This window comes from Poecilia reticulata, linkage group LG1, assembly GCF_000633615.1.
Source record: "Poecilia reticulata strain Guanapo linkage group LG1, Guppy_female_1.0+MT, whole genome shotgun sequence".
NCBI lineage: Eukaryota > Metazoa > Chordata > Actinopteri > Cyprinodontiformes > Poeciliidae > Poecilia > Poecilia reticulata.
Genome location: NC_024331.1, coordinates 12,445,631 through 12,468,691, shown reverse-complemented (window position 1 = coordinate 12,468,691; position 23,061 = coordinate 12,445,631). Strand labels below are relative to the sequence as shown.

Below are 23,061 nucleotides of genomic sequence, written 5' to 3'. Positions count from 1 at the left end.
TTATCAAGGTGTGGCCGAGCGTCACGCAGGTGGGAGGAAAATAAACCCAACAGAGGGAGAAAAACAGTGTAGACGGCCTCTGAACGTAAGAAATAAACTCATCTAGAACACTTTAAGTGGTGTTGTCGGTAAAGTATCGCTACTTTAACACCTATCAGCCCCTAGTGAACATAAATGTGAGTAAAACCTAAAACCATTTTGTACTTTTGTGGAGGTTTTTGTATGGAAAGCAATACATACGCTAACAGTTAAACAAACATACAACAAAAGACACATCTGCTTGCGACTGAAACGTAAAATACAAGCTTGTCTTTATCAGTAAAACGACCAAGCGGTGTCTGGGGTGGTGGGGACATGGAGCAGATCCCTGCCGGGTGGGGTCGCGCCATGAAGGGGCGGAGCCTGGCCGAGGTGACGCTCCTTTCACTACGTTTTTTTGTTCAGACCGCTGACGACGAGCGACATTTGCAGGGGGAGAGAAGTCTATAGAAAGACGGACAAGTGTCCCCCAGAAAAGACCCCGGCCTGGGATTATCTGAGCATCTGTTGTGTGATTTCTAAAGGTAAGATTCACTCACATTCCCACTGGTTTTGCTGCTCCACAGACGGCTCCCAATGTGTTTCCCCCCAATATCTCCGCCTTTGTTTGCGCGTGAGCTTATTTAAAATAGCTTGCGTTTAGTTTTTTACGTGTAAAAATGCGTTTGTGTTATTTTAGGGTCGTGTTATCACAACTCACTTTCTGTTGGTTACAAATCCATGTTGGAGTTCATTTCCGCATACCTTAAACTCCTACGATCTTGTTCTGTCTGCTGCGGCCACAGGTTATTTAGTGGCGTTTAAAGTTGATTTTACTCAACAAAACATCAGCTTGTTCTCGAGAGCTATGAAATATTTTAATTGTCTAAATTTCTGTGTCGTTTGGTTTTATGCGCTTTTACTGTATGTTCGCGTCCGAAAGTGGCAGGTGAGGTTGAGTCAGTCCTACCTGTCAGGAAATGTAGAAAATGTTCAGTCAGGACATCCACAGAGGCTTCCGTTTTTTGTTTTAGGTCTTTAATTCTTCAATAATATGGTAAGTACATTTTACGGAGTATTTTTGACAACCACCTGATAACTATTTTGAAGAAACTTGGAGACATTAGATATAGTGGGTGAAAAAAAAAAAAAGTTTAGTTTCCAGTAAAGTGCTTTAAAAACTTTTGTATGTTAACTTATTTGTTTTTTTTTCCCGATGCCAAACATGAATAAGTGTAGTTTGGATGTGTAGAGCATTATTGTGTAATGTTGGCTCTCTCGCTGAAAGCTCATTGGATCAGACATTTGAAAGAAGACACCACACTAAAACCCACCCCTTCATTTGCGTTGCAAGCCTTTATCTCTTCTTTTTTTCCTGTAACTATTTCCAACGAATCAGGCATATTATGCTCTTTTAAAATGGTCTTGATCAGCGTTTTTGTCATCTTCTCTGAAATAATTTTTTCTTTAAATATCACCTCTACATTTTTAAAATCGTTTTACTTATCAAGATAACTTTAAACATTTATGAGAAAATCTGTTTTCTAAAAAAAAAACTGTGTTTTAGACTAGCGTATATCTCAATAATATTATCTACTTTACCACTGCAGATCAATTTATTTGCCTCTATAGTTTCATTATTTGATAAATTTAGGCTTAAGTTGTAAATGTTCCTGTAAATTTGGATGAATCCCAGATGACTCTCATGAAGTGTGACAGGTTAAGATTAAATTAAGTACCAGTGATCTCTTGTTGATAAATAGCACTCATAAGCAGACTTTTAGGAAAGTATAGAAAATTTCTCTTAACCATTAATTGCCAGAGTAGCTACCAAACGCCCCCAAAACTGGTGCAAATTGAAGGTTGTTCAGTAAAATGTCTCCAAACAGGTCAATATAGGCCCACTAAACCATCGCCAGGGCATAAGTTGATACTTATGCAGCATCTCCCTGGTTGGTATAGTTAATTGTAAGGTCACCATACAACATTCCCAAGGGAGTCACGAATTGACGCTTCATCAGTAAGAAACATTGGCCTCTTTTTGTCCTAAATATAGGTAGGTACTTTATGACCAAAGCTGCAAAATTACCAGCACATTGTAAAATGAAATCAGAGGTACTTTAGCTGTTGCTCTCCTGATTTCTTTTTAAAGACAAGGCATTTTGTCGTCAGCTGGAGTAACAAACAATTTGGTCTGCATGGTATCAAGAAAATGCAAATTATCTTATAATTGCTGGGAAGTGCAGTAACGTTATAGATTTATTAGTCCACATTCCTGATACTTTTATCATCCATGCCACTATCAAAGTGCTTCATCATCTAAAGATACACATCCAGTGTCGGCATTAAGAGCCATTAACTTCCTCCCACATTGTCTGAAGCATTACTAGTATTACAGCACGAAGGCTCAGCGTAGAGAGTATAATTCAAAATACCACATCCAGACAGGCCTTTGCACTTCACACTGATCCTGTGATGACTACTGTTTTGTGCAACTTTAATGTCATCCTGAGGTGCCCTGCACCTTCGATGACTGTTTGAGAAGTCCTTAAAACTTGTGCCGGCACATCTTTAATTTGCAACCGTGTTTGCCGTGTTGACATTTGGATCATTAACTGTAATTGTATCATTTATTATTCTTGAGTGTGAATCATCACCAGTCATTACAATGCATGTGGATCAGAGCCAACTTGCGCTGTGTGATATCCTGCTGGGTTTGAACGAATATTTCCTGCTGGAGCCGCTTAGTGTGCCAAGGATGGAACAGGACTTGATTCTCTTGGTTGATGCCAATCTGGCTTGTAGTTCGGCACCAGACTGGGGCAAGTTTGGAAAGCTGTTCCTGTCTGCCCTCGGGGGGGAAAGGGCGGGATGGTGGTCGGATGTCCCCAGGGGGGTGACTTACAGTAGATTTTGCGGTTACATCTGTGGATACATGGTGCTAATCCCCACCCCCTTCGTCTAATACCCTGATACTGTCCTACATTAGCGGACATTGCACTTTTTAAAGGGGATTAGTGAAAGTCTTATATCCTGACCTCTTGGTTTATGTTTTTGTCTCTCCTGGATCTGGACCTGCTTCCGTCTGGGTCCAGTGACGCCCAACAGTGAACTTTCCACAGGCTCAGTTACAGCTTTTCACCGCACTCATTGTCTTTGAATGCATCGTGTTAAGCATTCTAGCATCTCCATAGAGAGGGAACTACAAAGGGTTTTCCACTGAGGTTGGTGCAGTAAAAGTCCAATACGATGTGTATAGATTTGCTTTTCACCGGTATTTATTTAGCAACAAAGTTTTCAGTCCAAATATTTAAAACTATTATGGTTTTCTTTGCTGTTCTTTATTGCTGAAGCAGGGCCAGCAAGTAATCAAAATGTTTTTTATTGATTTAAAATGACAAAAGAATAAATGGACTGTAAGCTACCTAAAGTTTCTGTTATCATTATCAATAACCTAACCGTTTTCCATAAAAATAATCCATTCATTGGACAGATTTCTGCTGTTTCTAACAAGTCATTCTCTTCCTACAGTTGTATATTGTTTACCAAGTACAGTTGGAAATGGCCAACAAAAGCCATTAAGGCTTTTACCATCAGCAGTTTGTTGAATCAAAAGTCACTCGCTCAAATGTCTTAACCAATAACATTATTGTTTTTTTCTCYTATACATGGCCGTTTTAAAAACCACACTGAGTACTACCAGGCTCAGGTCAGGTCTTTAAAAAGATGCCTGAGTTAACTATGCATGAGTCCYGCAGCTTCCCAATGGTATCGGTTCTGCTGCTGTTCCTCTGAAAACATTACTGCTGATAATTTTTTCATTGCTGTGGTGAGGAGGGAGGAATCTGCATTCCAAGTCTGATTGAAGAGAAATTTTTTCACTGTTGGATGATCTGGGTTGTGGCTGTTTTTGTACGCCTCTTCCCTGTCCCTTAATTACACTTCTTTGAGATATTGAGGAAAGTGAAGACGGCTAGGGTGTGGCTGAAACAGACTGGGAAGCTTTACTTGGTAGATAGGCGTCACAAAAAAAGACTGCATTTCTTTCCCATCTGTTTTGTCACCTTTTGGAAGGGAAAAAAAGTGTGAAGCATTAGGTCTTATTCTCTTTGTTCATTGCCTTTTAAGTCTCCCAGGAAGTCATGGGTTGTGAAAATTGTGCAACTTGACATTCGAGTAATCCAGAAACTGTGATGAATGTACAACAAAAAATACASGGGAGGTTACGTGGGGGTCTCTGAGTCAGGGTTTAATTCATTAAAGTAAATGACATCATTTTAACATTTGCATGMGCTTAGTTGTAATTTATGACAACTGCAATTGTTCATCCTCTACATAGTCTACTGCAGATTTATAACAACACAAGAAACGTAACGTACAGAGATGGTWAATTATATTGATYCAAAACGACTGTACAGCGCTGTCAAGTATGTTTAGTTTGATAATGGTACATTAAATGTTTAAAACTTGGCTTTGATTTCAGAGACACTCTACATAAATTAATGATGCGGTACATTCATAAAAGTAGTACAGAGGTTTTTCATAACATTGGTCAAAGGAGCTGTGTGACCTACAGCTAGTTTGCGTTAGCTAAAGCATGCTAACGCTAATGTTTATTAGATCTTTTAGCTATAATTTCATGTTYACTTGAGAATGTAGACTAAATTCATTATGTGGCACATGCTTAAGTAGTACCAGTGTTTTTYACACAGTCCAAATGGACTTTGTGACATTGGCTTAGCAAGCTAATAACCTTAGCATGCTAGTGCTAGCATCCATAAAATGTTGCTTTGTTTTAATGGCTRTCATTTTTTCATCATGTGGTTTCTCACATTATCAGTCAGAAAAGACCGTCATKCCTGAGCTGATTTGGGTTAACATTAACTTTATTAATAGTAGTGTTGACAGATTTAAAATTAAAAATAAATATTTTAAACTAACTTACTGACCTTAAAGAGGATTTTCATGATTGTTCTTTTTTCCTCGGTTGCAGGCAGTAAAGCCATTAAAAACAKGCCACACCTCTCAAACTGTTACYGAATGAGTATTTGTTGGATATTTCTGAATAATATAGGAAGTAATTTCTAAATGTCATACGGACTGAGGTTCATGATTTGTTAGTGGATTTGTCAATAAAAAATGTAATTTCCCTTTGAGATCATTAAAGTATTTTAAGCGGTCCTTGTTACTTGATTACGTGSTGTTTTATGTTTACTAAATAATTATTTATTTTGAACACTTTCTTCCAGTTATTTGACAAACTTTCTGTGTACTTCTGATCTCTTCGTTCCCTTGCCCTGGGAACCTAAGCAGCACATTCCTSCTCCTACCTGAAAAATTAWTTATCTTTTGCATTTCCTCAGAGTTCAGGCAGACTCTCACTCATAGCAYTGACAGTTCAAAATGAAAATTYCCTCACAGACCTTCAGACTGGGCTCTGGGTGCAGATTTGTGCACTAAACTTGGCTTGTGAACACACAGAGCCATCACGATGTGCTTCAGTCCTCTTTTTGTTTGCACCCAGTGGGGAACTCTTGAGTAGTTTCCTTTTCAGTATAGCAGAAGTCAGTKGGACAATGTGGCTACTCTTTTCCTCTCAGTCTCAAACAAAGCAACACAGGGCTCTCTGTGTTGTCAGTTCATCTTCTTCCTTCCTAACATCAGCCAAACACCATGGATGGGGGGGGGATGTCTCTTCTTTTAAATCCAAAAAGGGGCCTGGAAAAACCTGAATCTCCCAGCAACGTTGGCTACTATGAATTCAATATTCTGGCGTTTTCGTTGTATCGGTTCTGATACAGATTGCGGTCGGTGGACATGCATCCCCTCCTTGTTTTGTGAACTTTATTCCAGTGCAGGCTGTGCAAATGAGCTCTCACTGCGGCTTTTCACTCCTTCCGTCTTGTTATCAGGTCGGTGTAATGTGAATCTGGTCTGCGCTCGGGCACCTCCTCCGAGACCTCTCACATTTCCTTTGATTCACAGTCAGATCCCACAGGGAGTAAACAGCTACGCTCCAGTTTACAGCCACCGTACTATATCCACTGGCCTAATTTGACTCATTAAAGTAGCGGCAGTGAATCAACTGACAGAACAAGGACTMTCAGCCATTCGGCTGCTGCCCATTTCGTTTCCCGTCAGTGGTCGRCAGTTGTTTGGTTTACTTCCAGATAAACTAAGCAGGCGCAGCTTGGATTAATTCAGTTTAATGTTGCCGAAGGAAATGGCTGTAATATGTTGGCTGGKTTTTGAGGATACGAAGGGTTAAACCTGGCACTGCTGTGGACTGGGCTTTATCRCCCGACATTACGGTCACTTCAAAACGCTCTAAAAATGTGCCCTTCAAGCTCAGTTCCTCTTTATCTGCGCTTGTGGCGCTCAGACAAATGTCTCAGCGACTTTGAGCCTGTTTCATAGAAATTAGCAGCAGCTTARCTTCTCTAAACAAACTTCCTCTGTCTGATCACACTAACAGCTTTAGTGAGTCAGATAAGGTTGACCATCACTTCCTGTCACCCACCACATTAAATCCATTAGCTGTTCTCACATCCTCACTTATTGATTCATAGCAAACTGTTCACCCTTACAGCCCTTACAGCCTGATCRGTTACTGTTGTCCAAGCAGAAGATGAGAAACCTGTTGGCGTCCAGGTGGACTTGGTACATAAAGTGTTRGGATTTATTCTACTGGGATTGACGACTTTAAAATCTGTGGGAAAATGATGAAGAGTTGTGTAAATTACTAAAAATAGTTCCCACTGGATGGATTARTAACAATACAGCTTTGTGACCTAAGAAAACCAGCTAACTTTTTACTTTTAGCATCCATAAAGGATTTTAATTTGTAGGCATGTATATATATATATATATATATTTTTTTTCACCCACTGATCATGTGATGTACTGAAATACTGCACAGAAGTTGAATGGTTAATCTGAACTATGTTTGTTGTTATTGTTAGCTTGTTTGTCAAGCCAAACAAGCTAATAGGCTACGATCAATAGCATTCTAACGTTTCAGGTTTCAACTGTACTTTTTTAGGATTTACTACATGGTGCACAAGAKTCATGACATGACAGTAAAATGCAGCTTCAAAGTTTGAACATAATATCAAACTATGCAGCTTTGCAGCTTAAGCTGACACATATCTAATACCAGCTTTAGTATTGTAATTCCAGTAAAAATAACATTTAATAAGCTATATTGTGCACAAGAGATTAATTTTGTTGTAAAACTAGCAGCTCAGATAGCACATCAGTAACTATCACCAAAACAGACGGTAAACTTTGCTAAAAATGCTTCAGCGAAATATGAAAATTTCTACTGTAAATCCACTTTAAAGTTTATTCAAAATGTATCCTAATAATAGGCCTAAGTTAAAGTATTTTGGTCRAAATAAACCTTTTCTGCATTGAACAACATGGAGGATGGGACTCAGAGTGGCCGAACGTTTGTTAAAGTCCTGGGTGTTGTTTATTAGTGTGGGGTGTTCATTAAGTGGGGGGTGGTCTATATGTCGCATAGTTCTCTGATCCAGATGGTGCAAGAAGCTTTACAGATGTGTGCTTCAATAATCTGCTTTATTTGCTTGTCAGCCCAAACATAAAACCAGCAAGTCTGTGAGAAATCAGATTTATACCAGATGGGGTAAAAGCTTTTTTTTGTTGTTGTTTTCTAAACAACAAAGACACAAGATTCTCTTACTTGAATGTGTATTAGATGACAACATGCGCACATTTTTTTTKTKTGTGCAAATATTTTTAGCATGCTGCTGAGTAAAAATGACCTGTTTTTAAGAAGCTTTCACTTTTTTTTCCTGACATGYTGATCTCTGGTAGCCTAGTTGGCTGCTGGCCTGCAAGCGAGTCCAAATAGGGATAAGTTTTCTCATGTAGTTGTTGGCAAAAAGACAAATGAGCGTATTTCCTAAAACTTATTTTTGCTTTATTAGATTTGTGTGGGCCTAATGCTCTTAAGCAAGTGAATAAAGTCTACCAGAGAGACAAGCAACATCTCAGATGTTTTTCTTGCCACCCTGCCTGCCAGAAAGGATTAAACCTAAATAAGAGATCAGCACAAACTCCTTGAAGCTTGTTAGGAATACGACTGGAATATGAGCAGAGTTCATCCCAGGGGCCCTGGAACCTGATTTATTCCTGCTGCGACACAAAGAAGAGCTTAGGACAGCAAAGTTTAGATCTGCCGGAATGGTTTTTGTTACCACCCCCTCTCCCCGTTTAGCAACCTGCAAACTTCAACGAATGGAAGATGTTAGGAAATGTTGATATTCCCTGAAGGTGTATTCACCTTCACCCACGCAATCCTCCGCCACACCTTTATCGGGAACCTGTTGTTGCTCCGGAGACACTCCCTGCTCGACTCGCCTGAGGGACGGGGGCAGGACTGCGTGTTCTCACCACTGACAGCAGCCTTACTCATCCCTTTTGTCACAGCAGATACGTCCCCATATCTGATCATTTCAGCAGTTTTGACATGACGGCTGASTCRGAGGAGTCTAAAATAAAAGTGGTGAAACTRTGAGAGATGTTTTTGGTTTTCGCAGCAGAAGCGTCGCTCTCGGATGGATCGAATATGCAGCGTTAGCGTGGAATGTCACACCAGTGTTTCAGCAGTAAAAGCTGGAACGTATCCACGTCTGCTTTGTCTGTCGCAACTTGCTCTCTGGCAGCTTTTCACTGATGCGCATTCCTGGTTTTACTGTGAAGGCAGTTTTTTTTTTTTTTTTGGAAGAAGCCTCCTGAAGTCATTCTGTTGCCTAACAAGACTGGTGGGAGGCACCGAGTGTGAAATGCGGGTTTCTCCCAGAGCTMGGCCCCTGTGTTACTGTTGTAGTGCTGGTGGTAAAGAAGTGCGAGTGAAAAGAAGGCATCACTTATTAACTAGAAGAGAGCAAAGTCCAGTGTGAAGTTCACAATCTGACCAAGCATTTAACTATAACCCGGCTGATAAGACTCGAAACTCAGCAGGACGGATAGAAAATAAAATTTACGCCCAGATCAACTCTTAGATTTACTTTTGCTGTAATCTTCTGTTTTAAATCTTTTTATCATAGAGAGATTTTAAGGTTGTTTCCATAAGAGTTTGGCAATCTTATCAAAAGCAAAACAAAATGTCTGCAGCGTCAGACATGAGCTGGGCCGGGAGATAAAACCTTCAACAAAACAGAGCCGCGTATGTTACCAAGGCGATCGGCAGGGCGTGTCATCAGACTGCAATAGTTGACTGAACCCGCTGCCTCGCCTACGAGTAACAAAGCAGCACCAAATACTTTCCCTGATTTCCAGAGAATGGCAGCATGCTCTGTGTGTGTGGGGGGACAATGTTTTAAACCGCCTTTCAAAACTTTAACCAGAACCATTTATAGCATCAATCAATTTATTTCCATTAGCGGCTGGTGAATGTTAAGGATGGTTTTTCAGTAAATTGAAGCTGCTGCCTGTTTACTTGGAAAGGTGAGCGCGAATGTTGACTGTAAGAGCAGTTGTCAGCAGACGCTTGATGAGTCAGTGCATCATGTAGCTGCAAGTACAGACAATCCTCTGGGGCCTGGTCCTGTGGAGATGTCATGCCAGAGTCACTGCAGCTGAAACTCTGAGTGGCTGATCTCTGTGGAGGTGAACAGAGATAMAGAAACAAGTTGAAACATTACAAAACTATCACATATTTTCTAAATTAAATATGGAGGTTGGGGAGGGGAAGGTCAACAGTGCATGTGTTGAAGCATTTTAGAGGGTTACAACTACAAACATCAGTGGTTTTTATTAGAATTTTATGTGATTTGACCAACACGCACATTCGAAGTAAAAAGAAAATAGCACACGGTTCTTTTTTGCAAATAAAAATTAGAAACCTTCATTTTGTTTTCAGTTCCCTCTCCTTTTTTGACTGCCAAGAAAAGCCCAGGATGTGCTTGTGTTTCAGGATAAACTCTGCGGGTTGGGGAAGATCTTTCATTTTGAGAGAACATTAGTGAATAAACGACATCATAAAGAACAAGAAGACAGGTCAGGGAGGGAGTTATAGAGAGGTTTAAAGCAGGATCAGGTTTAAAAATATCCCAAATTCTGAACGCATCACGGAACGACTTTCAGTACAAAAAAAAAGAACTGAAACTTTGTACAAGCGTTTGTCTCGGTCCTCTTTAATTCCTGCACTTTGATTACTCTTGTCACCCAGACTTTGTTTTTATAGCTCACCTTCTGCCAGCGCAGCAGCTAGACATTATGTACCTTTGCTTTGCCAGAGCTTGTTTTATTGGTTGTAATAACGGAAGATTCTGCCGTGCTAAAACCAGATGTCTCGCAGCAGCTTCGGGGATGGCCTTTTTTTTTTTCTTCTTTTTTTTTAATTAATCATCTTGTTCTTTGAAATCTTTGTATACCTTGAGTCCATCATGAAACGCACACAATGCGGCCCAGCAATTTGCCTAACAAAGCAGTCTGTGACAGCCAAAACATCTGAAAGCACTTGAAAGCAGCACAGTGTACGCATTGTGCTGGTTAGTCATGTGTCACTGGCAGTGGCAGGCAGCTATTATAAATGCAGATTTTCAAGGGAGTTTCTGTGGTGAATGTCATCTGAGCTGCAGAAATGTGGCGACCATTTCCATGCGTGTCCCGACAGCGGTTGTTTACTCCGGAAAATAAAGACATTGCACAAAGAATCTCGGCGCACGAAGAGAAAACGCTTGCGTTGACTAGGAGACCATACGCACAGGTCCAGGTCCTGCTGCTCTGTTTTTTGGTTTTATGGCGACATGCACACAAATTCAACAATTTACTAGAGGGAAGCTGTGTCTGGTTTGAGTCACTAATGTAGCATGAAGCGTGGTTACATGATGTCAAGATGTGTAGAATGAGCGTGTGCTGGCAAGTAACAGTGTAAATATGCAACCTGAAGAGAGGTTGGTGTGTAATTACACAACTGTATCTGTTTGAAACTGTGTTTTGATTACTATAAGGACATATCTTGAAGCACGTAAACGTGAAGTATATTTAGTGTTTTCTTGTGTTTTGTTTTGTGGACGATTAGGTGTCTGCTCACTGTACAAACACACACACACGCATAGAGACGCACTCGGGCTTACCAGAATCTAAACCTGACAGGCGAGTTGATCGTCATACGTCAGCAGGAGGCTGCTTCAAGCTGCTTGGGTGGGGACCTGGGGGTTAAAGGTCGGTGCTGAGAATTTCTGACATGCTGCTGTCTCTCCACCCACTTTGCCCTCCCTCCTCCTGGAACCACAACGCCACTGCTGCTGCCGCTGCTGCTGCTGCCGCTGCTGCTGCTGCTGCTTTGTGTTGTCGTTTTCAGGTCAGAGTGCCTGGCTGCAGGGTAGGAGGGTCCGGCTCGGGATCTGTCACGGTGGCAGACAAGAAAGCAAAACGACAGCGCTTGTGCAAGGAGGCAGAGAGCGTGCCAGAATGCTTAGCAATTCATGAAAGGATGGGCGTGTAGTCAGATGCGTCTTGATCATTTGGAGTGAAGGAAATCTGGGGGAATCATTATTTTATTTCTCTGCATATTTCAGGTTGGCTCCGTCGTTGCTCCTTTGATAACAGACAAGGATGGAGATGCACAGTAAGTCGGTTTTTAAAAAAATAATTTCTCTGCATTTCTTTTCTTCGCTGCCTGTTTTAGTGATGTTGTCGTTTTTATCCACTGCATTCCTTTCACAGTCGCGTCATATTACAGTTATTTGGTTTCCCCCTTTTGTCTGGCTCGTGCAATGACTTAAAATGGCCTGAATTTTATGTCGAATTTAATAATTTCTCTGGCATAATAGAGATGCGTCCTGCAGCTCTTGGAGGTTTGTCGCTTAAACCAAACTGCAATGAAGGGAAAAGCTAATCGACTCTTATGTTGGTATCTGATGTTTTCAGGTCACGAGTGATTAAATGGAATGCTATAAATGCTATAAATAATTTAAACCAACACAGAACAAAATCTGATGTTGAAATAATCAATTAGTAGAATTAAGCTAATTAACTTGCCAGATAAACTACTGATTATCTACTAAATTAATTGTAAAATATTTTTTTCTGAAACATTAAAAAATCAAGCTTTCCTCTGTAGGAAGGTTTGCAAAAGCTGAATAAAATGTTTCAGTCAATACAATGAACTATTTCTTTTAAAACTTGCAGGGCAACATTCAAGTTTTGTTCTTTTGTTTTGTGTGTGTGTGTTGTTTTTTTTATTTGTAAATATCTTGCTGCTTTTTGTGCATTTGCAGTTATACCCTAGAATAAAATTGTATCATACTAGCCAGATTGAGCTCTGTATGACAACCGATTGAGATGTTTTAATATATATTTGGCGTTTTTAATGGAAATCCGCCGCTTAATTTCCAACTCAAACTTTTTCAGCATTTGTGTGACATTCCGTCTCTAAAACTGACATTGAAAATTATTGCAGTTATTATCTCTAGATTTATATTTCTGAGGAATAAAGTTAAAATCAGACAAAATAATTCTTTAAATTTTATCAAAACTTTTTTTATTTAATATCTTAAAGGTTAGGATCACTTTAATGGCTTTATTTATGAGATAGGTTTTTATTTATAGCCTGTCAAAAGTTCAATTATTGTTTTCTTGTGCTAAGCGAAAGTTTAATCTTTTTGGAACAACTTCGTGTTCAAAAATGGTCGATGACCAACAGATCAAATTTAAGTAAAATATAAATTTTTCTTTAATCAGAGTAGGCTCTGATAATGTGGAGGTTGAAATACTGTCAGTAATCTCTTTGAAAATAAATGTTCTTATCCTGAATAATTTAGTTTTTAGTGTTCTCACTTCAGCTTGGCATCAGAAACAAAGATTTCTGAAATCTAGTAACTAAATTGCAGCATGTAACTTTTATAAAAATAGTTTTTTACACATTAAAGCATTTCATTTATAAAACGTAAAACTGACAGTATAACTAGTCAGATAATCAGTGAAAACCTCGAGCTCCTCTGCCTCTTCCGTGTGGTCCTACTGCCATCGGCAGAAATAAACCTCTCCTGGTCTGAATCAACCAATCGGATCCAGTGGGAGGGATCTGATCTCATGAATTTAAATGCACGTGCACCGTTTCTGATCTCCTCTTCCTATTTTTGTGTTTTCCAGTGAGTGAAATGGACAGTGGCATGGTAAAGGTCAACGAGTGGAGTCAGTCGTATTACGGTCACGACTCGGGCATCCAGTCTGGAGCCACCACCATTAGAGACGATGACGGCGACTACACAACCACCAAGCGCTACGTCACAACCACCACCGTCACCAAAGAGCAGCCCGGTGAGACAAAGCAATTGTAAAATGGACCAGTTTTGTGCAAATTTCTCTTTCGATGTCAGTTTGACCACTGCTTTTCTGTATTCCAGACGTGGACACCCAGTACACACTGAGCAGAGCTCAGCGTGTTCGGGCTGCGATGTTCCCCGAGTCGTTGGAAGAAGGCACCACCATCCTGTCGACCCAGACAGACCCGTCCCAGATGACCAACGTCCAGCGGCTGGCCGAGCCCTCCCAGATGCTCAAACAGGCCATCGTCCATCTGATCAACTACCAGGACGACGCCGAGCTGGCCACCAGGGCCATCCCAGAGCTCACCAAGCTGCTCAACGACGAAGATCAGGTGACGAACACGGGGACGTTCAGCCAGGCTAAATCTGGCTCGGCTGAAATGTTGTCGGTTCATTATGTTTATTATCAAAAAAAATATTAGCCAGCACTACAACAGTCGAATAAAAAAAAAAACACTCCCTTCCCTAAATATTTAATCTTTAAACAGGTGGTGGTCAGCAAGGCGGCACAGATTGTGAACCAGCTGACCAATAAGGAGGCGTCCCGCCGGGCCCTCATGCAGTCCCCTCAGATGGTGGCGGCGGTGGTCCGGGCCTTGCAGAACTCGAACAACATGGACACCACCAAGGCCGCAGCCAGCATCCTCCACAACTTGTCCCACCAGAGGGAGGGCCTGCTCGCCATCTTCAAGTCGGGAGGCATCCCCGCTCTTGTCCGCATGCTCAGGTACTGCTGGGAAACGGACGTCACGCCCCGCTCCTCATTTACTATACACACCACAAGAGTTTGTCTCCTCTGCAAAATTTAAGGTTAAGAAGAACTGCCTCCCACCTCGCCTCGTTCACCAATCGCTGGGTTCTGTTACCGTATTTTCTCGACTGTAGCTGATATTTTGTCCCAGTTGGAGGTTTTACAAGCTGCTCCAACGTGGTTTGAATTGCTATAAAATCCTGACTTCACATCACATAAACCACTCATAGCTACATCATTTGGATCAGGATGTATCCCACTCAGCACTTGAGATTAGATCTATGGCCTGAGCCCGACCCAAAAGTTTGGGCCACAATTATTTGCTTTATGTACAGCAAAGGAAAGGAAAACCAAACATGAATGCACCACATAAAGTTCTACTTATCTACTTATTAGTGTAAACAGCGGAGCAAATAGTTTAGCTTGTTGAGGAAACAAACAGGGTGGAGAAGTTAATCAGGCTGTAACAAACACAGCTATGTCCCACTGGAGCAGCTGCAGAGATGGGCTCCTTTCAATCACACGCCCCAGATGATTTACGCTTAACTCACCCTGTGGTTACAACAACTGACAAGATGGAGCCGGAAGATGTTAAAGCTAAAAACAGGAGAAGTTGCTCTGCTTTTAAATGAAACGGAAAGCAGCAAAATCTTAATTAAAATATGTCAGGTTTACCTATTTATTTGGACACAATGCCTATGGGCTCGAGCCAGATCGGGTTGGATTTTTCTTTTTTTTAAAGCCTGATCTAAACTCTGCTCTACACAAACAGCTGCAACCTTTAAGAATAATAATAAATGTAATTTGTACCGCACTTTTCATTAGAAAAATCTCAAAGTGCTACACAGTGCAACTAAAATTGTAGATGAAATCAACATCATAAAAAATTATTTGGAGGCAGAGTAGGCTTGCTTAAATAAAAAAGTCTTTAAGCMTCTTTTGAACGGACAAGAAACCTGCATCTTACTAACGATGGTGTGTTTCCACACAGTTTCAATTCACACCTTTGAGAATTTGGCTCATAACACATAAAACATACAGAAGATATGTTCTGCTCCTCCATAAATGCAGTTCTTTGAATGTCATAAAACGTAAAGACTACTGGTTTAACTTCGTTCTTTGCGAGGCTCGATCAGGCCAAGGACATTTGGGAATGACGGGCAGAGCCGAGACACCATCGCAGACACAAAGCTGACGCATCCAACGCAGTCTAGCTCAGCGCTATTGTAAGGGCTTAAAAACTCATATTGGTGGTTAAAACCCAAATTTGTTAATTCTACAAAATGTCTTGCAAGTCTTTCATGCAAAAACCAACAATTTATTTATTCTTCATGCCTTTTTTAAAAAGCTGCTCGCTGGCTATCGATACAGGCGGCACAGCAATATGAGTTGTTGAGTTCATTCTGAGATTAATTTAAAACTTAAATGTCGCACCCATCTACAGTTTGAAATCGTGTCAAGACTTCCCATGAATTTCCCCTGCATAGAAACATTGTTTGTAAAACATTTAGCCACTGCCTCAGTTCCATCTTCAGTAACCAGGACAAGAAACAAAATGCAAAAAAAACCTAATTTAATTGCAGGGTTGGGAGTGCAGTGAACTGGTCACATCCAGCTTTCTTCATTCAGACAGACAACTTGTTGGTCTGAATGAAGAAAGCTGGAAGTGATTCTCTCAGTGTTGCTGCTTCTGACTCGGCTTATGTCCTCCGTCATTTCACAGATATTAAAATGAATCTACTTTTTCATTACGTACGTCACTCTTATTCATTGCCACTTTTTGTTTTTTTTAGTTTTTCTCAGACAGCTTAGGTCTGCACATTTTATCCGTATCCTTGAAAATCTCAGAAGTTGCACTGTAACATATTGGAACATAATGTTTCTGATGCATTAAAGAGCCTTGTGAAATGTTGTTGTTGTTGACTGAAACTGAAAGTCTAAAAGTAATGAAAATTGGATCAAAGATAAACTTCATAAAAAGTCAGTCATGAAGATGATTATCACTTTTATGCACTAATAAATATCTGAAGATGAGAACTCAATCAGATATAATTGTAGCCATGTAAAAAGAGAGAGAGAAAAAAAGGTAGTACTGACTATTTAATAATCAGCTCCATTCTTCGATTAATTTCTTCTTTCTTTAATAAACGGTTTTCCTTTAAGTTGTACGTCAACCTAAAGAGGTTTTTCTCTGATTTCCTTTTTTCATATTAAGGAAACTCTGTTGACTCGGTAGGATTTTTTTTTTTTTTAATAATGTGAGTTTTCTTGTCTTCAGCTCTCCGGTGGAGTCTGTGCTGTTCTACGCCATCACCACACTTCACAACCTGCTGCTGCACCAGGAGGGAGCCAAGATGGCCGTGCGTCTGGCCGACGGACTGCAAAGGATGGTCCCGCTGCTGAAGAAGACCAACMCCAAGTTCCTGGCCATCACCACGGACTGTCTGCAGCTGCTGTCCTACGGCAACCAGGAGAGCAAGGTCTGCTTTTATTACGTTTTGTGCTCTTGAAGCCAGGACACATACTTGGAGAGCTGCCAAGACCAGCAGCAGGAAGGTGTTTAGTGTCGGGTGTGGCATGAGAACCGAGCCRTTCAGGTGACGGCATGGGTGCGGTTAAGTTTTTTATGATTGAAATAATAAGAAAGGGTTTAAGTGGGGTTAATCTGCCTGGACAAGCTGCGGTTTTGCTGATTTGAGCTAATTTTTTATTTTTTTGCTTTCTMATGGAGAGATTAAGACGATTTTGAACTGTGTAAAAGCCGTACACTTTAACGCTGCGTCTCTGTGCAACAGCTGATCATTCTCGCCAGCGGAGGTCCTGAAGGTCTTGTTCACATCATGAAGACCTACAACTACGAGAAGTTGCTTTGGACCACGAGCCGCGTCCTCAAAGTCCTCTCTGTGTGCCCCAGCAACAAGCCAGCCATCGTGGAGGCTGGTATGTAACGTGTSCAGCATGTGAGAGAAAACACCTGTGTGTGTGCGCGCAGGGGAGTCGGGCCGYGCTTTTTGAGCAGCAGCGACGCCCCTAATGCACTGAATCTGCTTTTATGAGACGTTGTCGAGAGCTGAGTGGGGTTTTTTGTTTCTCCTTTCTTCAGGTGGGATGCAGGCCCTTGGTAAACACCTGCAAGGCTCCAGCCAGCGTTTGCTGCAGAACTGCCTGTGGACCCTCAGAAACCTGTCCGATGCTGCAACAAAGCAGGTCCTAATTCACTTCTTAAGCACATCCTCGTTCCTCATTTGCCTAAAGATWCCAACATCGCACTTGATCCGAAGCCGAACGGTCGACACGCAGTCAAGTGGTTTTGRACTGTTTGTATTTGTGCAYACTCRTCATATAACGGCGAAGACCACATGGGGGACACCGCTCCCGCTTCAGATTACGTCACTCCCCTGCCTGCCGGGGTTCCCCTTCCCTCCTCTCTTCCTCTGTTCTGTTTTTGGAGACTGTCAGAGAGCAACACACTTTSSTGCAGGCGGCCTCCTTTGTGAACGAAAACGTTACAATTTCCATCCAGGAAAATTAACCATTTGCCCAATCATGTAGGAGTTATTTCATGAAGAATCGAACAAATGTACRACAAGTTCGTCAAAAACTTATCGTCAAAAGTTTTTGACGCACTTTTGACAATAAGAGTTCATCAAAAGTGTTCATGTCTCCTGCAGTTACAAAACCCAGATGGTTTAAGAGAAATATCAACAGTGCTGTCAGAGCGCATTTCCTCATGAAACACAGCGACGAACTTCATACCGGTCACACAACACTTCGCACAGAGCTCTGTCGAAATACTTCAACCCGGGGCCTCTCTGCTAACAACACGACGCAATTTTTTTATCACACGTCAACGACAACCGATTCCAGCGCTTCGGATGGAGTGTGTCCATCCAGCACACGACTGATCCGAACCGCCTCATTCTTCCCATTCAGGAAGGAGTCGAACCCCTCCTGCAGACTCTGGTGGGGCTCCTCAGCGCAGACGACGTCAACATGCTCACCTGCGCCACCGGCATCCTGTCCAACCTCACATGCAACAACAGCAACAACAAATCTCTGGTCACCCAACACAACGGCGTCGAGTCGCTGATCCATGCCATACTGCGTGCCGGGGAGAAGGAAGACGTGACCGAGCCGGCGGTCTGTGCCCTGCGACATCTGACCTCGCGCCACCAGGACGCCGAGTTGGCGCAGCACGCCGTGAGGAACCACTACGGCATCCCAGCTATCGTCAAGCTGCTCAACGTGCCCTACCATTGGCCGGTCATCAAGGTAGACGAATGAATGTAAAGGAGAGAAATGTGTGCTTCTGCTGAAGTGTTGGTGTGGAAAATTGCCAGAGAGGTAGACAATAGGCTAGTGTTATGTTTTTTTTTAAAGTTTTTAAATGGATTTTAAAAGAAATCATCATCAAGGAACTCCAAGGTAAATGCAGGGACAGATGGTTAATGACGGTGTCCAAGTGGACTAAGCAGCTTGAAGGAACATGGCAGACGGAAATGTTTCAGTTAAAATCAAAAGCCCTTTTTTTTTTTTACTCTTAGTTACAAATCAATTATGGAGAGAGTGCATTAACAGTGTCTTCCTGCCTCTTTCCCCTCTGCAGGCTGCTGTTGGGCTGCTCCGTAACCTGGCCTTGTGCCCAGAAAACCAGGTTCCCCTCAGGGATGCAAACACCGTCCCACGTCTGGTCAACCTGCTGATCAAGGCCCACCAGGACAATCAGAAATCTGGTTCATCCCCTCAGCAGGCTTACCAGGTACCTGACGGATTCTGGCTTGTTTTATTACGATAGACATAAAAAAATAAAACAGTCTTGCCTTTCCAAGAATAATCTCCGATATCTTTCAATCTCAGGATGGAGTGAGGATGGAGGAGATTGTGGAGGGTTGCACAGGAGCCTTGCACATCCTGGCAAGAGATCCCCAGAATAGAACTCAAATTGCCAACTTGGATATAATTCCACTCTTTGTCCAGGTACCAAACTCAGAACTAGGCCATAGTGGGTCAGTCGTCTTCTCACAGCGTTAACTCAAGTTAAAATATCAATTTATCACGTTGCTTTCAGAAGAATCCTATGAGAAATGTAACATCGTATCCAATTATTTTCATAAAGTCAATTTGTTCCACCGTAAAAATAATTGTTCATATGTAGACTTGAAGCCAAAAATGTGGAAATAAGAAAAAAAGTTTAGTACCCTTAATTTCAGCCAGCTAACTGGCAGTGTACAGCAAAGCTACAACATTACTCTTCACCTCTGGCATCTTAAGACACCACTTGACGACATGTTCAGAAAACATTTTTAAACCCTGACATTGTAACCAGCCCGTGACTTCTGTGTAAGGAATAATTTTTCCCCCTCTAACACTTATTCTCTCGTCCCTGCAGCTCCTCTACTCCCCGGTGGACAACGTGAAGCGCGTGGGGGCAGGCGTGCTGTGTGAGCTGGCCCTGGACAGACAGAGCGCTGAACTTATCGACGGAGAGGGAGCTTCAGCTCCACTGATGGAGCTGCTGCACTCCAGCAATGAGGGCATCGGTACGCTGCCTGTACATCACAGCTCAATTAGCTTCTTGCAATGTTGCTCTGAGTCACTGTTGGAGAGAAAGACAGTCGATTTCTGGACGAGCTGAACTTGCTGTACGAGCAATCTCCAGAAATTTTCCTCAACTTATCATTTCCAGTATTACTTCTGCCTAACATTGTGTTGACCGACGCAAACAAAGATTTTAAATATTGCCTTATTATTTTAGATGTTGACTTTAAATTATTTTGCATAACTGCTTCTGCTTAGTAGCTTCTTAATTATTAACAAACAACTAAATATATATGCCAAGAAGTGAATCTACAAGGTATATCCTATACAGAACGTTGTTCTGCCGTCTAATATAAGGTTCAATTAAACTTTTGATGTTCCTCGACAGCCTCTTATATTTACTTGTCCAGCTGCAGGCAAGCTATTGGCCTCATCCAAAAGTGAACAAATTTCTCTCATACTACAGTTGGAGTAGAAACTCTGTTAATGACTCATGTCCAAATTATGTCCCCCTGCTGCACCACAGCGGCTGCTCTAATTACATCCACAACCCTCAAAAACATTCAGGGCCATCTGGGGTTCCCCCACCCACCCAAAATCTGCTTCAGACTCCATGAAGCAAAACTTGGTTACAAAAAGAAGCTACAAAAATATGAGGGTTTTTTTTTATTATTATTATTATTATTATTATTATTATTATTATTATTCCAGATAGATTTTTGATTTTTAGTGTTTTGTAGCAAAAACGTTGACTGAGTTGCAGTTTGGTATCTTTTGGTGTGGGAAGTGGAGACCGAAAGGGCTTGATTTAACTTCAAAGATTGTTAATTTGACAAAACCAACACTTCCTTACATTTCGAGAGGCAAACTTGTTACATTTGTAACAACAAGTGCAAACTTGTTACATTTGTAACAAGTTTGCACAAAAGGAGCATTTGCTTAGACTAGAGGCCAGTACTGAATCTCTAACACCCAATAAGTTGTGAAAGCTCCAGGCCAAACCAAACAACATACAGAAATCAGTGCAAAAAAAATAAAAAATCCTCACAACTTTAATCTTTAGATACTTATATTTTATATTCGATGCAGTAAATTGAGTTGGGATTCCAACATGAGTTGACGCCTACAACTGCGTGTACATTTCAAGCCCTTTAAAGACTTAGATGCACTCTGAAGTCTGTTTCTGTTTCGACTTTTATTTTTGTTTACTTGTGGATCACTGATAGTTTTGATTCTTTCTCTCCAGCTACCTACGCTGCTGCTGTACTCTACCGCATTTCCGAAGATAAGAACGCCGACTACAAGAAGCGCGTCTCCGTGGAGCTCACGCACTCTCTGTTCAAACACGACCCTGCAGCCTGGGAGTCGGTGAGTGTGTGGCGCCCTCTGCTGTCTAAATGCTGCATTCTACCTCCAACACATTAGTACTAAAATAGACAGTTGTATCTTTTTATGTTAATCTAGTCTTGAACAATTGAATAAATGTAAATCTGTGGCCTTCTTGTGTCAGGCTCACAACACTATCCTGGAAGGAGGCTTTCAAGATGGTGAGTAACTGACTCATTTCTCTTTTTCCTTTTATKGTCTTTTTATTTTTTGTCAGATTTCTAAAAATGTGGAGTGAAATCCATGGTTGTTGTAAATACAGCAGGGAGCTAATAAAAACATGTAACTCCTTACAGAAACAGACGGTTACGCACCCTATCCATACCATGGTGAGATGCCAATGGACGGCTATGACGGACAAATGATGGGAGACGACTTTCAAGGAATGAACTACAACAGACCCTACGAATATTAACGGTTAGTATGTGACGACATTAGCAGCTAACACATTCGCATTTTAACTTCAGTGCATTTCTACTGGGATTTGTGATAAACAAAGTGGACAGAGTTGCTAAAATCTGTTAGCTGTGTGCGTCCAAAATCTGTCTCTTATGGAAAACTGTGGAGTTGTTGAGAGATTTTCTGACGTATGAAGTTCATGAAGACAGAAGAAGCTGCTGTGGTCGAATAAAACCAAAGTTACGTTTTTTTTTTTTTGGCTTGAATACAAAAAGCTTTGTGTACTGTAGCACCTAGAGTGGCACTGGCAGCATAATGCTGTGTGGATGCTTTTCTTAATCAGGTCAGGGAAGACGGAGCTTCGTTCGAGAGCTGCTGAGAGTTTCTAAAAATACAGGAAGGTGAAGGTTGACCTTCACGGAACGAAGTCTGACTGGACCGTCACAACACAACAGTGTTATTTGGTTCAGACCATTTTATCGCAGCTTTAAGTCTAAATCTACAGTTCAGTTCAATTCAAGACTTGAAAATCGATGCCAATTTGAACCGTTTTGCAAATGAAGGCCAAGGAATTACCTCGTTTTGTCAATATTTATAATCTTACACCAGATGGTATCTGGAAAACAACTTGAGATGCCTTGTTCTCTTAATTTTATTTAATAGTTTTACTAACAGACAAAAACAATTGATTCTAAAAAAAAAGAAAACTATATAAATATTGATGGCAATATTATGTTGTTTTTAGCTGCCAGGTTTCTCACACATTTCTCTGCAGCTTCAGTAGGTTTGCTTTGTGTGAACAGTGAAAATAATTTGGTCTGACTGCTACATTACTGTGATGTTATAAAGTTGGACATGAACAAAGTTTCACTCCAAATATTTAACCAAATATTTTCAGATGTGAAAAGTGGAATAGAAACTATTTTAAATACTTTGTGCTTAGATGGTCCATTTCTTCCCATGTAGGATTCATTGGGGCTACACAATGTTGGTAAAACATGTCATTGTGATCTTGTGGAAAAAAAAAAAGGCAATGCTATTATTTAATATTCTTACAATTGATTGTCGTCTTCCACTTTCCTATCCTACGACACGTACACATTTATTAATCTTCATCTGATTAAAACTGAAATTTGATATATTGTGCAGCAGCTCTATTATTTGTGGGGGAAAATTATCAACTCACTGATCACTTTACCAGTTTGCGTTCCCAGTTGTATTTCAGTCCACCTTAATTCTTCAAATCTCAGGGATTAGCATCATGGCGTCACAGTTGCTGCAGGTTTATGGCTCTGGAGTGCGGAGAACTTTTTGTCAAGTAAAAAAAAAAACAATAAGAAAAACGGTTTCAGATTGATGTGACAGTACACGTCCAAAATGATTCTGATTGTGAATTTGCATGAACAGATGTCATGGACAACACACAGTGACTGAGCTTAACCAACTGAGACGTTGTAGAAAAACCTTCATCAGATCATTTTCTCCTTCCTGCTCACAGGTTGCTGGACGAGACGAGAGGCTGAAGACCTGAAGTGGGATTCTGTGGTCGAGAGAAGAGAAAACATTCACTCCCTCTGCTCTCCACCTGCTGTAAAATATGCAATTATTGTCAAATATGGGACTCATAATCTTAACAGGGCTCAACTTTGTGTTTTTTTTATATAT

At 41.1% G+C, this 23,061-nt stretch overlaps 1 protein-coding gene and 1 long non-coding RNA gene across 5 annotated transcripts; one reads left to right on the top strand and one right to left on the bottom strand.

The window, feature by feature from the left end:
* The first annotated feature begins 67 nt into the window (after positions 1-67).
* On the top strand, positions 68-23,061 carry jupa (junction plakoglobin a). 4 transcript variants are annotated; one of them, XM_008410030.2, is made up of 18 exons: positions 158-176; positions 445-563; positions 11,072-11,145; positions 11,571-11,620; positions 13,147-13,314; positions 13,401-13,654; positions 13,811-14,049; positions 16,352-16,553; positions 16,869-17,013; positions 17,177-17,280; positions 18,007-18,345; positions 18,680-18,832; positions 18,931-19,050; positions 19,463-19,613; positions 20,858-20,979; positions 21,122-21,158; positions 21,294-21,414; positions 22,895-23,061. In XM_008410030.2, exons 4-17 carry the CDS (start codon positions 11,608-11,610, stop codon positions 21,410-21,412), a joined length of 2,166 nt encoding a protein of 721 aa, XP_008408252.1. In that variant the 5' UTR covers positions 158-176; positions 445-563; positions 11,072-11,145; positions 11,571-11,607; the 3' UTR covers positions 21,413-21,414; positions 22,895-23,061. The 4 variants fall into 4 exon arrangements, with proteins under 4 accessions (XP_008408243.1, XP_008408252.1, XP_008408236.1 ...); XM_008410021.2 differs by lacking the exons at positions 158-176; positions 11,072-11,145 and adding an exon at positions 68-85; XM_008410014.2 differs by lacking the exon at positions 11,072-11,145.
* LOC103465314 (uncharacterized) lies at positions 8,750-11,564 on the bottom strand. Its single transcript, XR_533778.1, has 2 exons — positions 11,127-11,564; positions 8,750-9,646 (listed from the first exon to the last, which is right to left on the bottom strand). It is a non-coding gene; the product is annotated as an uncharacterized LOC103465314 (long non-coding RNA).